This window comes from Centroberyx gerrardi, chromosome 3, assembly GCF_048128805.1.
Source record: "Centroberyx gerrardi isolate f3 chromosome 3, fCenGer3.hap1.cur.20231027, whole genome shotgun sequence".
Taxonomy (NCBI): domain Eukaryota; kingdom Metazoa; phylum Chordata; class Actinopteri; order Beryciformes; family Berycidae; genus Centroberyx; species Centroberyx gerrardi.
This window is the reverse complement of record NC_135999.1, coordinates 13,881,196-13,896,256: the sequence shown is the minus strand read 5'-3', so window position 1 is coordinate 13,896,256 and position 15,061 is coordinate 13,881,196. Positions and strand designations below refer to the sequence as shown.

The 15,061-nt window shown below is 45.7% G+C and overlaps 1 protein-coding gene across 1 annotated transcript in view; it reads left to right on the top strand.

Moving 5' to 3' along the window:
• Positions 1–4,480, top strand: part of znf827 (zinc finger protein 827) — a 47,258-nt gene extending 42,778 nt beyond the window's left edge. The window contains exon 14 of the mRNA XM_071912462.2: positions 149–4,480. Coding sequence (XP_071768563.1) covers positions 149–1,184 — 1,036 coding nt within the window. The 3' untranslated portion in view covers positions 1,185–4,480. The remainder of the gene's footprint in view (positions 1–148) is intronic.
• The last annotated feature ends 10,581 nt before the right edge of the window (positions 4,481–15,061 follow it).

The window sequence follows — 15,061 nt, the reverse complement described above, 5'->3', positions numbered from 1 at the left end:
GTGTTATTAAATTTAAAGGTGTGTTTTGTGGTTCTGTATGTGCTGTGCACGTCCCCTTCAACTGTCTTTTGCTTTTGTGTGTTGTGTCCCTCCCTCCTTCCCTCCCTCCTCCCTTCCCTCCCTCCTGGCCCTTTATTCCCTTATCCAGGTGCCCTTTCTGCATCTACTCCACCAATCGTCCAGCGGCCATGGAGTGCCACCTGAAGACGCACTGTAAGATGGAGTACCGCTGCCGCATCTGCCAGGCATTGTGGCCCGACCAGGCCTCGTTGGAGGCGCACATGCGCGGCCACCGCCTGGGCAACCACTACAAGTGTGAGCAGTGCGGCTACCTGTCCAAGACGGCCAATAAGCTGATCGAGCATGTGCGTGTGCACACAGGCGAGCGGCCCTTCCACTGTGACCGCTGCTCTTATAGCTGCAAGCGCAAGGACAACCTCAACCTGCACAAGAAGCTGAAGCACGCGCCGCGCCAGACTTTCGGCTGCCAAGAGTGCCCTTTCACCACCACACACCCCTTTGTCTTCAGCCGCCACCTCAAGAAACACCAGGGCGGAGGGGCAGGGGGACTGGGTGGAGGCGGAGGAGGAGAGGAAGAGGAGGATGAGGAGGCCGGAGAGGAGGAGCTGCCGCTCGAGGGTACGTCGCCGGGGGGCTCGTCGACGAGGAAGAGCCAGGAGCCCTTCCTGTTGGGTGGAGGAGGCGGGGGGAGCAGCGGAGGGAGCGGGAGCAGCAGCCCCCTCATGAGTCTCACAGCGTCCCAGGCCCTGCAGTCTGTCGCCCTGTCACTCACGCTGGGCAAGTCCCATCAGCTGGAAGTCCCGCCCCCCGCCGCTCAGCACCGCTTGGTGAGCACTAACCGCAGCGACGCCGCCAGGACCCTCGGCGGTCCGAGCGGCGGAGGCCCCTCCCTCTTCTTCCCCTCCTCCCACCACATCTTCGAGCAGTACAGGAACTGTGAACGGGCACACCTGATCCCCCTCACCACTCTGTTCACCCACAACAGCCGCTTCACATTCCACTCGCACCCCCACTCACCCCACTCCAGATGGCGGCCCACCACGTCCCCTTTCCTCTTCTCCTCCAGCTCCTTGTCCCCCTCTCACTCTCCTCCCTCACCCACCTCCCACAAACACTCCTTCCTGGCCTACCTGGGACTGATGGAGAGGGCCAAGACTGTTTGACCTCACCCACTTCTTCTCCTCCTCTCCTCGCTCTTTCCCTCACTCCTCGGACAGTGGTGTGAATGACACTAACCCACTGCAGTGGGAGCAACTTCTTTTCCAATCAGACCAGCAGAATAAGCTGGACCAGACACAAACTTATTGAAGAAAAAAAAAACATTTATGAGAGAAAAAGGCTGTACGTGCTAAAAATGCATTTATATCAAAAAGCTGCTTTTCTTATCAGTTCTATCAATTGAATTATTACTACTACTACTACTCTCTTATCCTTTTTTCTGTTTTTAAACTTCTGAATGACCTGGACCCAATTGCATTATCTGAGGAAAATAACGTATCTCAATTTTATAGATATTTTTCTTTAGTTGTTTGACAAGATAAAAGTTGAAAAAGAAGAAACAAAACTTGCAAGTGCTACATTTTAGTGCATTTTTGTCTATTGCTATTATGCATCAAAATAGCATGCCTGTTTCTGTGTTTCAACTAGCTTTGACGTCATTAGGAAGCTAATTCGAACTATCCTGAAGTGTTAGCGGCGCAACGTGGACAGAACCAATGAAACGGAATGCTTTTCTTTGAAAAAGGCACGTTTCCAAAGCAACGCCTCAAACCACGCACTTACTTATTTATCAATCTTGTACATAGTTTTGTAGCCCTCCCCCTTCCCACCACTTTGATTTCTGTTGGTTTTGTATAACGGTGAAACCATATGCATAGTTGCTGCCTGATGACACCTCTGTCTCAGAATAAATGTTGGCTGTCATTAACAAATGTCATTTTAATGGCCATTGGCTAATATGGACAGTTTTCCCTCTTATTCTTAAATCTACACTCTGTTACCATCCTGGTTCTGAATACTTAGTAGAAGCTGTTATTCTTTATAAGCTTGTAAAAAAAAAGAAAAGAAAATAAGCTATGATAATCTAAATATGGAAAATATTCAGTCTGGGTCTATCATATGACAAGAAACAATAGCTATACATTTATTACAATTAATTATTAGATTTGAGATTAAAATGTCACCAACGCGTTTGCACTCCCAAGTGAGAAGGCATTGAAGTCCCTCAAGATGGAAACATTCATTCACTTATATCTGAGACCAGGTGGATATCAGAGCAGCATTACATGCAGAACTATGTATCGCGCACCTATACTTAGAAGAGATATATGAGATAACTGTTTTGTGGAGGTGACCGGCTCTGGGCTAGATATCTACCCACCGCTCACGGTCACCACAGGCCGATTCAATGGTGCTTTTTGGAGCTTTTTGTAATTTTGTGTAAAAAAAAAAAAAAAAAAACTGTTCCAAAATGACTTGAATGAATGTATTTTTGTTTATGTACATGAGAAAGTGATACAGAAGTGTAAACAGAGAGGTCTTCTGTGCTGGTAAAGAGAGGAAAGTGGTGTGTTTGGTGGCCTTCTGTGTCTTTTTTTTGTTTGTTTTTGTTTGTTTTTTGGTCTTTTGTTTTTTATTATTATTTTTCTTTTTTTTTACTGAGCCTTCTACATCATAATAAAATATTTTCTACTAACATTCATAGAGAACCCATTGTGAGAAAAGCTCCTGTAGGTGCAATGAAGAAGCAAGCCATTCACTTGTACAGGATTGTGTTCGATGGCATGGCTTCTGTTAGGCCGGCAGACATGGTACTGCTTTCTATTCCCCTCCTCTCAACCTTTGAGTTTTAATTGCACTTAACATAGTTACATTTCAAGCCAAAAGCACTTAGACCCTCTATTTTCCTTTTTAAAAGTGCAAACTTAGATCCATCAAGTCACTATTATACGAACTAGACAGTAGCCTGGAAATGTTTGCTGGAAATGACTCAATCAAAACTCATAGTTTTGTGTGTAGGCATTTCTGGTGGTGCAAGGGTCTGCCTTTGTGAAATTGGAGAAAGTAAATGAATACAAATTGCATGAATTAGACAGTAGAGGTCAAGCTCTCCCTGGGAACTAAAGGTCCCAGGCTAAATTGTTATAGCCAATTTTGCACAGTGCTGCACTTTTGATTATGAGAATATGTATTTATCCGTACAAGTCTAAAATGCTCAAAAAGGAGTATGTTTGTGAGATAGGGCAGCATAGTACAAGCGTTTTATTTTGAAAAAGCTTTACCCATAATTGACAGTGCTTGTGTTCCTAAGTGGTCTTCAAGCCAAAATGGTTTCTTATTTGTAAAGGGATTGTTTTTATTTTCCTCATCTTTTATATTTTCCTCACCTGTTTGTCTGTTTTGCATTTTCTTATGATTTGTTGTTGATGTTTTTATTTTTCTACTTAAATCATGTCAAAAATGTTGATTGGACAGAGAACATGCATTGTCAAGACCAAAATGTAACTTAACGCAGGATGTGATGTTAGGATTGAATCCGTCATGCCCTGTTCTGGAGTAATGCCTAGATTGTCTCCCCTACACTGGTCTTTGTTAGTTCCTTTTGCTCTGTCAATGTCTGGCATGCTGTCTCTGGAGCGACAGGAGCATCCCTCCAACACACACACACACACACACACACACACACACATACACACACACACACACACACAATGAATTGAGCTCCTTGTACTATCTACGTTATCTTTTATACTCTAGTGCCACTTGGTGGAAGGAAACCACCTGAGACTTCTGAGAATTAGTCAAACTAATTGTCAGGGTCCAAAAGAAAAGATAAAAAGAAGAGAAAAAAGAATGTGTCCACTGACACCTTTTTGACTGTCTGCCTTTTTAATACTGCATAATCATTATGTAATCAAGAATGGCTGCACTTCCTTAATTCCCCCTTATTTGAAAAGGCAACAGGGCTCTATCTTTTTGAAAACCAGTATTTCTAAGCACTTATTTCAATGTTTATTTTGCCTAATTGTAAGCAGCACAGTGACTTTTTTTTTTTTTTTTTTTACGTTAAAGTGTGACTACCTTTTCAGCACTTCAGAGTATGCATGACATTGCCCTCTCTCTCTAGTTATTAGCACTTAATTGTTTTTATTCTCAACTAACTCCCTCGGTTGCATTTAGTTGTTAGCATCACACTGCACAGTCTACAATCAGTTAGCTTTAAGTTTGGCTGTATTTTATGATTAGAAAAGGCTCAACTATCTTTTATCTTTTGGCACTCGGTAAAAATTGGTATGTGCTGTATAAAGCTTTTTTTTATTACTCCATTGTTAAGGCTGTACAGGGTTGTGACGATAACTGGTAAATAGATCATTTGTACTTTTTTGGTTTTGTATTTGTTTTCTTTGTTTGGCATTATTTTATGTTCAACTTGCCAGATCTAAATGTAACAGGATTTGAAAGTAAAGCTTACATCAGATATTACATCAGCTTGTCTGTCCTTTCTCTGTCTATTGTTTTATATTTTTGCGCCTATTCCAAACAGTAAACCCTGTTCACTTCCAATTTTGCAAGTATATAAAAAGAAGATTTCCTCTCATCTTTCTGGCTAGCTAGTTTTTCAGTGGATACCTAACTGACCAAGAGATGTTCATCGCCCCCATCCACATGTACCTAAACTCACAGCAACCGTTTAATTTGAGCATCATCTGTGCTACATATCACAGATCATTAGGTTTCAGGCAATGTTCCAAAACGCTCACTAGGATCCTCATATTTAAAATTTAAGGCATTTAGCTCACACTCTTATCCGGAGCAACTGACAATCAGTGCAACAGTAGAGTAAATTCCTACATCGCTAAAATTACTGCACAAGCAACTAACAGTAAGGAATGCAAAGGTCTTAGTGCCCTTTTCAATATTCCTGTGACCAAAGAAAGATCACTTAAGGGAGAGCTTCTAGGAAATAAATAAAATGAGGGCTTTTTTGAGAGCAGTTACAGTGGTAGAAAAGATATCATTCAGTGGAGAGAAGGAAAACAAAACACAAAGAAAGCACGGATCAGTTTTTTAGGGGTTACACCGTTCCCTCTAATTCATAGCGGTGGAATGCCATCATACCAATAAGGAATAGGATCTGTCATGGTGTCTAGCTGGTGTTTTTATTAGACCGATGGGAGGTCTCTCTCCCTCTCCTTTCTACGTCGTAGTAATGAAAGTTACAGCACGTTCTCGCCCAGCCAAAGGTTGGCCCTGCCTAATGAAAACAGATGAAGCAGAGATAAAGTGTTTGCCGACATTAAGGGACTCATTTATCACCGTTAGCCCCCGAGCTATAGAACACCTTGGTCTGGAGCTCTCCTTTAACAGGCCCTGCCTCACAGCACCGGTGGCAGACTGCAGCCTTCCAGGCACATACACACTGCCATCCCTCTCAGTCCCGATGTCTCTCTCTCTCTCTCCCTCTCTCTCCTCTCTTTCTCTCTCTCTCTGTCTCTCTCTCTGTCTCATCCATTGCAGTGCTGTCTCAGCCGTTTACATATAACTGTTTTTCTCATTCACAGGCTCCGTATTTGTTACGTTGTAGGTTTTAGCGGCAGAGAGGATCGAGTTTTAGTGGACCCTTTGCCGAATCCAAAAGGGTCTGGCGGTCCTTGGGGGACCTCCATCGCCGTGCCCCCGGCGTTGACCCGCGCGGGTTCAACAGCCGTCTGAAGCCTCGCACTCCTCTTCTGTAGAGGGGCCATGTTCTCATCTAGCTGCTCATCTTGCCTGTGTATTAATGAATCTTTTCGGCTGTGTTTAAAGCTGCTTAATTAAGTTCAAAGCAGCGCTCGGGGCACTGTGCGCCTGCTCAGCTGACCTCCCTGCGAGTGGAAGTGTTGATTAGGAAGTGAGGAGACACACAGGCACTGCAGGGGATGGCTATTGATTGAAAGGATAGAAACCTAATTTGGATTTTGTGATTGGAATATTGCACTGTACGGGGGGTATTTTTCTTCCGTTTCACTCGGCGAATAACAATATCTCAATTCCTGGGCTGACAGTTAGTGAAATTGTCCGCTAAGTGAAGAATTTCTGTGATACGGGCAAACGCCGGAGTTTTCCCTCATCCCAATAATAGCCCTTCACCCCGGCCCAAGCTGTCTGCACAATGTCGACCTTTCGACACCACCTCGCGAAAGTTGGCCGCTGTCGATCGATAGCGTGTTAGCTTTTTGTTTGTAGGTTCAGGCTGCCTTGGCTTTATTACAGCGGCTGAGAGTCATGGGGGAGTCGTGCACGGCTTTGCGAGAGAGGAGCTCCCTCTTGTTTGCCAAAAGTGTAATCCCGCCGTGACCCGGCGTGACCCCGCCCTGAGAGGAAAGCTGCTTAGACAGAAGTGCGTGTCTGCGGGAGCTCCCAGCTGCCTGGCCTCTCTCTCTCTCTCTCTCTCTCTCTCTCTCTCTCTCTCTCTCTCTCTCTCTCTCTCTCTCTCTCTCTCTCTCTCTCTCTCTCTCTCTCTCTCTCTCTCTCTCTCTCTCTCTCTCTCTCTCTTTTTCTGTTTTGCTCACTACATCTGCCTCTCTCTCACTCTCTTGCTTTTTTCTTCACAGCTCTTTCTCTCACTCACAGTACAGTCCAGCTCCAACTCTCTTTTCCCCCCCCAATATTTCTATCTCTCCCTTTGTCCACTCAATACTCAATCTTTCACCTTTTCTCCCCAGCTCTTTAACTCTTCCTCATTCCTTTCTCCCTGCTCCCTCTGTTTGTCCCTGTCATTTTTCCTCCTCTCTCTCTCTCTCAACAGTAGGCAGTACTTCCACCATCACCCCCCACATCACCCCATCACACCCCCCCCCCCCTTACCACCCTCTCCATTCGGCATCGATACTTCCCAGGCTCTCTCTCCTCACCCCCCGTTCACCAAGGGGTTTTAGCCTGTGAGGGAGCGGAGGGTTTGCTAAGTGGAGACAGATCTCCTTTTTCGCCCAACACAGAAAATAAACACAGAGGGCCTAATGTACAGGCCCGGCCATAGACAGCCTTTTGGTACAGGCAAGAGAGCAGGACCGCTGGTGCACAGGGAAAAAAAAAATGAAGGGAGAAAATGAGCTCTGGAATCGATTTGGCATGGGCTGGAGCCAGGGCTAAAACTGTGTGGAATAAAGCTGCGCTGAAAGCCGCTTGTTGATTCACAAATCCATTCATCTTTTTTTTTTTTTTTTTTTTTCTTTTTTTAATGAAAAATGAAGCACTGAAGTGAATTGGTGAATATGAAGATCCGTGTTAATTGAGTCGGTGATAATGTGTACAAGCTGTATACACTACCAGTCAAAAGTCTGGACACACCTGATCCAAGGTATTATGTTTTTCATTATCTTAAAGCCATTTTGAGCTAAAGGCTTATGCTTAAATGCTTGAAATTTGTTTCTTAGACAACTATAAATAGTTAAGTTGATGCCTTTCCAAAGCCTTTGCCTTTCCATCAAGGGCAAAGGGTGGCTACTTAAATAATCTAAAATATAAAATAGTTTTGTTTTAACACTTTTTTTGGTCACTGCATACTTCCATTTGTGTTATTTCATATTTTCGATGTCTTTACTATTATTCTAAAATGTGGAAAAACTGTCCAAGCTTTTGACTGCTAGTGTAGGTCTGCAATGCCTGCCAGAAAACTATGCAGCACTGTGCAAAGTGCAAGTCGAGGATAAAGATGCTCCATTGAACAAATCACATTCAAGGTTACTGCAACATGACGGTCACGTTCAAGTCCGCGCAAAAGCAAGAAAGCAGCCCCGCGTATCATTTACACAAATCCCGATCTGAGGTAGACCTCAGGAGAATAGCAGTGAGAGATGATCCGCAGGCTCCTGTGGTGTAGCACTCATTTGCCAGTCTTGGATTGGACACACATGGTGGGACGTGTATTTACATGCATGCCTATTGGTGCCCGGCCCAGGGGCATAGCGTCACTGGCTGCCGACCCCCTGCTGGGCCCGCTCCCCATTCTTTGGGGTGAGACATCACTCGGTGGGGGTCAGCAGCAATCTGATTCAGGAAGCGCTGCAGGGGAGTGTGTGTGTGTGTGTGTGTGTGTGTGGGGGGGGGGGGTTACGCAGAGGAGGAGGGATTACCCACAAGGCTTTGGGCCTGGCATATCCAGACTTAGGGCAGCCCAAATCAGCAAGGGGGACAGATCACACACCCCTGGCTACTGCCTCGAATATACGGCTACTGCCTGGCCACTCCTATTGGATGACAAACACATTATAGAGGAGAGGAGGAGGAGGAGGAGGAGGAGGAGGAGGAGGGAAATGGGCGGTGGGGGGGAGCAGCTCTACTTAACTATGATCATGTCTCTGAAAAAGATAGGACACAAGCCAGCCAACTCCCCTGTTGTTAGGCTCCGCTGTTACCATGGCATTACATGACAGTCATCAGCCATAGGTTACTTGGTTTCTATGGGTAACAGTCAGCGCCGCACTTCTTCCACATCCACTGTGACACTGAACCTGAAGATATCTCCCACCGATCCTCAGAACTTCACGTGTAAAATCGCTCTCCTCGAATGCCGGGGAGTGTTCATTTTGAAATATCAATACGTGCAAACGCTCTTTTATTTCCAAGCGTTTCGCCTGTGAGACACAATGATTTCAATGATTCAGGTCTGCTGAGATCTGGAGTGAGCAGATTTAGTGAGTCTGGCTTTAACAGAATAGCCCAAGGTCAGGCCCAAACTAATCAGGCTCCTCATTTCCCTGGGTGGAGTAATGAAGTAGAACGCTGACCCCAGCCTGACCCTGGGAATCTGTAGCAGGGAAAACAGGCCTGGAGACCAATTAGCCAATAGTAAAAGGAATTATTAAAACAGAGCATTTATTTATTAAATTTGATCTGTACTACACACAAAGTGCTTCAAATGCACCTTAATGTGTAAAGCTTGATATACTGTATATTATATAGCAACTGTCATGAAATGTTGAGTCCTACTAGATAATATGTTCCTCTTTGTGCGTATCCTAAAGATTATTTGTAGTGAGGGTTGATAACAACCTGGTTAGCTCTCCTAATTATCTTATGCACTTGAGCTTTTAATGATTTCCATGATTCAATTATCCCTAACTGAATTCCTGTCTTCAATCAATTAAAGCCATAGCTGCATACTCATCCATCTTCCAATCTAGACATCGGGAATCCCTCCATCCATTCTCATTTGAGAAGAGAGTGGGTCAAACAAATTAACAGAGATCGCATCCATCCATGTCTTTTTTTTTTTTTTTTTTTTTTTGTCATTTTCTCACCTTTGTTACTTCGACATCCAGGGAAGGAGACGGAGTGTGGCAAGGATTTCTTTTGGGATGGAAACGCGAAACCCTGCGTCACTTTCAGAACTTTCTTATTCGTGCCTTCGCCTCCATGTGTCCTGCTAAAAAAAAAGAAAAAAATCAAAGAAATGGTTAAGGGGTGATGTAGAAAAAAAGTGCTTTGTGACTATTTTACACTCACATCACATTTCAAGAAGGTCAAAGATTGTCAAAGTTGTAGTTAAACATTTTTGTTGCTCTTTATGGACTGGAACAATGCATCTCTGCTGTGAAGGATGGTACTCTTGGTTAAAATGCGTTCTGTTGAAACCTTGAATAAACTACAATATAGTCTTTTCATCCAGGCCCCTTTGTTGTGCCCCTCTCCATTGGTTATTGTGGCACTCAAGGTGAAGGTGATGGTTCTTTTGATCTCTCAAGAACACTCACACACAAACACACACACTTAAGGATGTCAATACACATACACACACTCTTTCCAATTCGCTTTCTCTTTCTTTCTTACTCTTTAAGACAGAAACAGTTATACAATAATGTACCATAAAGACAAAAATACAAAACAATCAGACAAGAAAAAAGCAAAAAAAGAAACACAACCTGTGGCATTATAAAGTGTTCTAATAACTTAGAGAATTCATTATAAAATCTTGCTCATGGACTTCATGTTTGAGTAAAGTTATCCTCTTGACCTTCTCTAGACTCAAACACACAAACGCAAACAAACACACACTCGCACACCCGCACACACACACACACACACACACAGTTTGGCACCATCTGCTGGAACTTTGAGAAGCATGTGGTTTCTTAGAGAGAGATTTAGCTTGAGAATTAATAAATGGGTAATAAAGTAAACAGAAAAGGATCAAACAACCCAAAACTCAAATCATGCTTAAGCCAGAACTGCATACTGTTTTTGAAACAAGCCTTCTCAATTCGTTACAGTGAGATCAAATGCACACACACATATTTCAGGGTTCCTTAATAGTATATTGGTTATTTTCCACAGAAAGGCAAGGGTACATTGACTGATGAATGCAGTCTGTTCAGCCAGTTCACAGCCGACTTAGAAGAAGCACAGCAATGGTTGCCAAGGTGCCCAGATAGTCATTTAACCCTCATTGGTTGAGAGAGAAGCCGAGGGCAGTGTAGCCTTTTCACATGCTGCTCTTTCCATCCCCATTATCTCTTCTGTCTCATCCCTGCGACGACCAATATGGGTTCTTTGAAAGGGTTTAGCATTCTTTTAAATGTAAATACCAGACTGTGCTCTTTCTGCACAGACTCGCAGGATGGCGTTGAAGATTAGGCTTGATGGTTTGTCAGCACAGCACTGCTCTTGAGCAAATCGTTTACCGACAGCGCCAACTGCAGCACACAGCATTAGGCACATTTTGTGAATCACTGGTCACATTTAACACTGGAAAAGGCGATCAAACACACGGATAGGCCTGCTACACTTGTTATGGCCTGTTCAAGCATCACACTACGACAGACTGTGTGACAGAGGCATGGCGGCACGTACAAACTTACAATCCCATCACTCTCAGCAGTGTTCATCCGGAGAGAAACACAAACAGAGGGCACTAGGTGGCTTCGGACGTCGTCATACAGAGGGACCCTCGGCCACCGCGGTTCTCAGGGCCGTGGCATGTTTGGATGGCGGCGGGTGTGCGTTCCATGGCACTACTTTCAATAGAGCTCCCCCTGGAGTAGCCAGGGAATGGCTATCACAACAATTACACTGACAGCTCTTTTCTAAAGTGCACTTGATTTATTTGATTTAGCTAAGATTAATGGCCTTCCCCTCCAGCAGGCCTGGCTGAGATGTGCAGGAGAACACAGGCTTCTCTCACAGAGGCACAGGTGTATACTAACACAGATAATGAAATCGTATAAGCAATGTGCACACTTCCAAACACTCCTGCGCACACACTCACAAATCATCCTTGATGATGCTTCAGTCTGACAGGAGTGTCAGACTGTCCAGGTAACTACTACCAGTCATAAAATAACTTTAAATGACATTTATAGAAAAGATGATGCACACAACTAACAATATGAGTTAGATTTTGTTTGGCAGACTGAAATAAATAACAGATTTGATTAGCTCTCTCTCTCGGTCTGTCTCTCTGTCACACACACACACACACAGGCACACACACACATACATAAGTACATATGTGCGTGCACACACATTCCCACAGCTTGCTGCTAGAGGGAGACACCTGCCCCTCCTCTGTGTGCCAGAAAGCACTCTGTCTGCTCTGTCTGGCTGGCTGGCCGACAGTTGCCAGGCCAGCGGTCCGGTATGGTCCAGTGCGGTTGGCACTGAAGCCTGCCCATCTGCCCGAGTTGACTCGTTCGCTCCCACACCACTTGTCCGCGAGGACGAAATGTGCTGTGGTGTCCTGGCACGGCTCCCTGAAATGTCAACCTGGCGTGACAAACCCGGGCCGGCCCCTTGGCCCTCACAGGCCGAGTATTGTGGGGCATTGCCCTGGATCAGACAGGGAGCCAGGAACATGCCAGGGTAACAACAACCACTGATCGACTACCGGGGTGCTGCCATCTTGTCCTGGGTGGGTAGAGCTTGTTCGGTCGGGTAGAGAATGACTGCTCTCATTACTGGCCCTGGACCTTACAAAACATGGCTATTCACTAGTTGATAGAGGGCAGCTGGATAGAAATGAGACACCATGACCGGGAAATACATTGGGGGAAAACAGTTGGACCCTCCACTGAAACAGTACCATCCCATACAAAATTGTTATGAATGAAACAAATTGTAACTTGGCATCTCTTCTTACAGGGCAAAGACAATAAACCTGGAAGACAAATAACATGCGGAACATATTTTCTGTTGTTTTGACCAGATGGGCTTGGAGGTGCAGTGAGGGTCTGATGTTGGCTGACTCTGTCCTGCATCCCCCTCAGGGCTGCAACTGTGAGTGGTCATTAACACAGGGAGCAGCCATGCCAGCAGAGAGTGGAGTCTAGCGGTAGTTAACAGCCACTATGCAGTTAAATCCTCCTTCTCTGTGCTAAATAGGAACAAGTACAGCATGCCTCCTGCTTGCCAAGGCTCTAAAAGAAGCACATCATCTAAGACCTTTAAAAAAAAAAAATATTGTTTTGCAAGCACAAAGGAATAGAATGGGAGAGGTGTACCATTTCTACTCCACCGCTCCTCGTAGCTCAATTCTGCTGAGTCTGGGGTTATGGCTAGGGCTGTCTGGCAGTTATCCATACACAGCAAAGCACTGCGTGTGTGCGCACATGTGCATGTACATGTGTGTGTACAGTGGAGCTGTGGACAGGTATGACAGGCTGACCTCCACATGTTGCCGGGGAGAGTGTGTGGCCCAGCGTTACCTGTCATAACACGGCCTGTCTGGAGTCCTGCAGCACCAGTGACCAGGCCACTGGGCAGCCAGAAATAATAGAGACTGGCAAGAGGGCAACGAGAGGTCACAAGGGAGGGATCAAGGGCGGGAGGGGGGGGGGGGATCGGGGACATATGACAGGGGAAGGATGAAGGCAGGAGAGTGAGAGGGAGAAAACAAGAGGTAGGGGAAAAGAGAGAAATTTACTGTAGTGAGAAGGAGAGTAGTAAAGATAATGATGCTGGAGCAAGTGACTAAATCAGAGAGAGAAAATGAGAGAGGCTGTGCTGTGTGGCTGTGCTTCTCCCTGCATATCACATATTCGGGCCTCTGAAGAGAGCCAGAAATGAAGCCGAGTGGCAGGGAGGGAAGAGAAGAGCGGGCAGTTGGCAAGACATAATCTCACTTGTGCTTTTTGAGTTCTCTCTCTCAGTCTGACACCCTGAGGTGGCCACACACAAACCAGAAAAATAAGCCCCATCTTTAACTAGACAGACCACCATGCATCAGTTCCCCTTTGTTTTGAAACTCAATCTATCTTTGCCAGTATGATGTTGTTACAGCATTCTCAAGGTACAACCACTCGCCTGCAGAGATCGTACAGCTGAATTCACTTAGGCAAGCTTGGCCAGCAATTAAAGTGGCGGATTAAGAGTGATTGCATTTTGTGTCCTGAGGAGGCGCTGCCTGCCATCTTGAGAGGTCTCATTAACATGGCTGCCGTGGGCCGTGCTGAGCACGGCCACGGGCAGTTAAAAAATAATGGAGACATTATCAACCTTAATGTCTTGTACCTGGAGTGGGGAAGATTTTATAATCACTATTGTGACGGGCCACAGGCCGGCAGTTGTGCGAAAGGGAAAGGTTGGATGAAGATAACCCTTTTTCTGACCAGACCCCTGTGTGTTTTTTGATCAGGCACGACACGTGGGGAGTCTGAGCAGCTGGATTTCATTAATTGAGTGCTGGCAGCATTCTGCTCTGGCGGCAGGGGTGAGTCACACTGGTGGGATTGGTCTCTCTCTCCCTGATATCATCTTCCAACCATAACTACAAATAATTATTCACTCAAATCCATTACCGGGGGTCAATCAAGTTCCCCAATCACTTCTAAAGTCCAATTACTGGCGCCAAGGCTCTGTTCGCGCCTTCCTGCAGATGAAGGCCTGGCCCACAGGCTGCCCAGTAAATTACACATAGCAAACAGGAGAGTGTGCTTGTGTGTATGTGTGGGAGAATGAGCCTCCTCAGGTGGGTAATAAAGCAGGGGTACACACTGGCCTCCCTGGGGCATTCTGACCGTACCATCCTGCAGACTTCACCAGGTTAAATAGAATTAGCCCATGCAACGAGACACACTGCGAATACCAAGCGCGTCTCATCATTCTACGGGAAGAGCGCACACAGTATGCACCCCGTAGATTGGTATTAACATCCATCTCAGCAGTTGATATAATAAGACATGTCGCCATAAGGGTCTTCTTATAAAGAGGCTGCACAGTGACCCATCAGAGCAGCATAATGAGTGAGTGTCTTGGGGTGTTAGATCTACAAGAAGACACACACACACACACACACACACACACGCACAGCTTCCTTGCAGCTCTCCACCCCCATTAGCGTGTGGCTCCTTGTATCGTTTTGCAGCCGTCTTGAAAGTGAGCCGTGAGCCTGGAGGAAATGCTTCTCACACACTCATCTGTCACGACAGAGAGACAGCAGTGCAGCCAGCCGAGTCGGAGCGGGTGTGCAAGAAAGCAGGCAGTGTGTGTGTGTGTGTGTGTGTGTGTGACAGGGAAGAGGAGGGGGTGCTGTATGTACAAGGCGTGTAGGAGGTGAGCAGAAAGGGAGGCAGGAGGGCTGTTCATATGTGTTTGTTGTGTGTAAGGAGGAGGGAGGGTGAGTGTATCTGCTATGGTATGTGCCTGTGTGTGTGTGAGGAGTAGAGCAAACACAGCAGGGAAGGGTGGAGGCTTTGTGGATCGGCAGTGCATGACCAGTCATCACACTGTACACACACACACACACATATACACACAAGCTCCCAAACCAGCATGGTGGGAGGGCCACTGTGACATTTCACTCAGTGTCAGGCTTCCCTCACGCTCTGATCCGACCGGACAACAACCAAAATACAGCGCTGACACAACCAACAACACAAACCCATAAACGTCTGTCCCCGCTAAGATGCTTGCTTTGTTTACTGACATTTGTAGCAGCCCATTGTTCTGTGCCTATTCCAGACTTTGAGGTTTCTGGAGGGGAAAAAAGCTGAGTTCTGGACTGCAATTACAACAGTATGAGGGCACCATTTGTTTGTTGTGTGCCAGGAAAGCATTTTGACTTCAG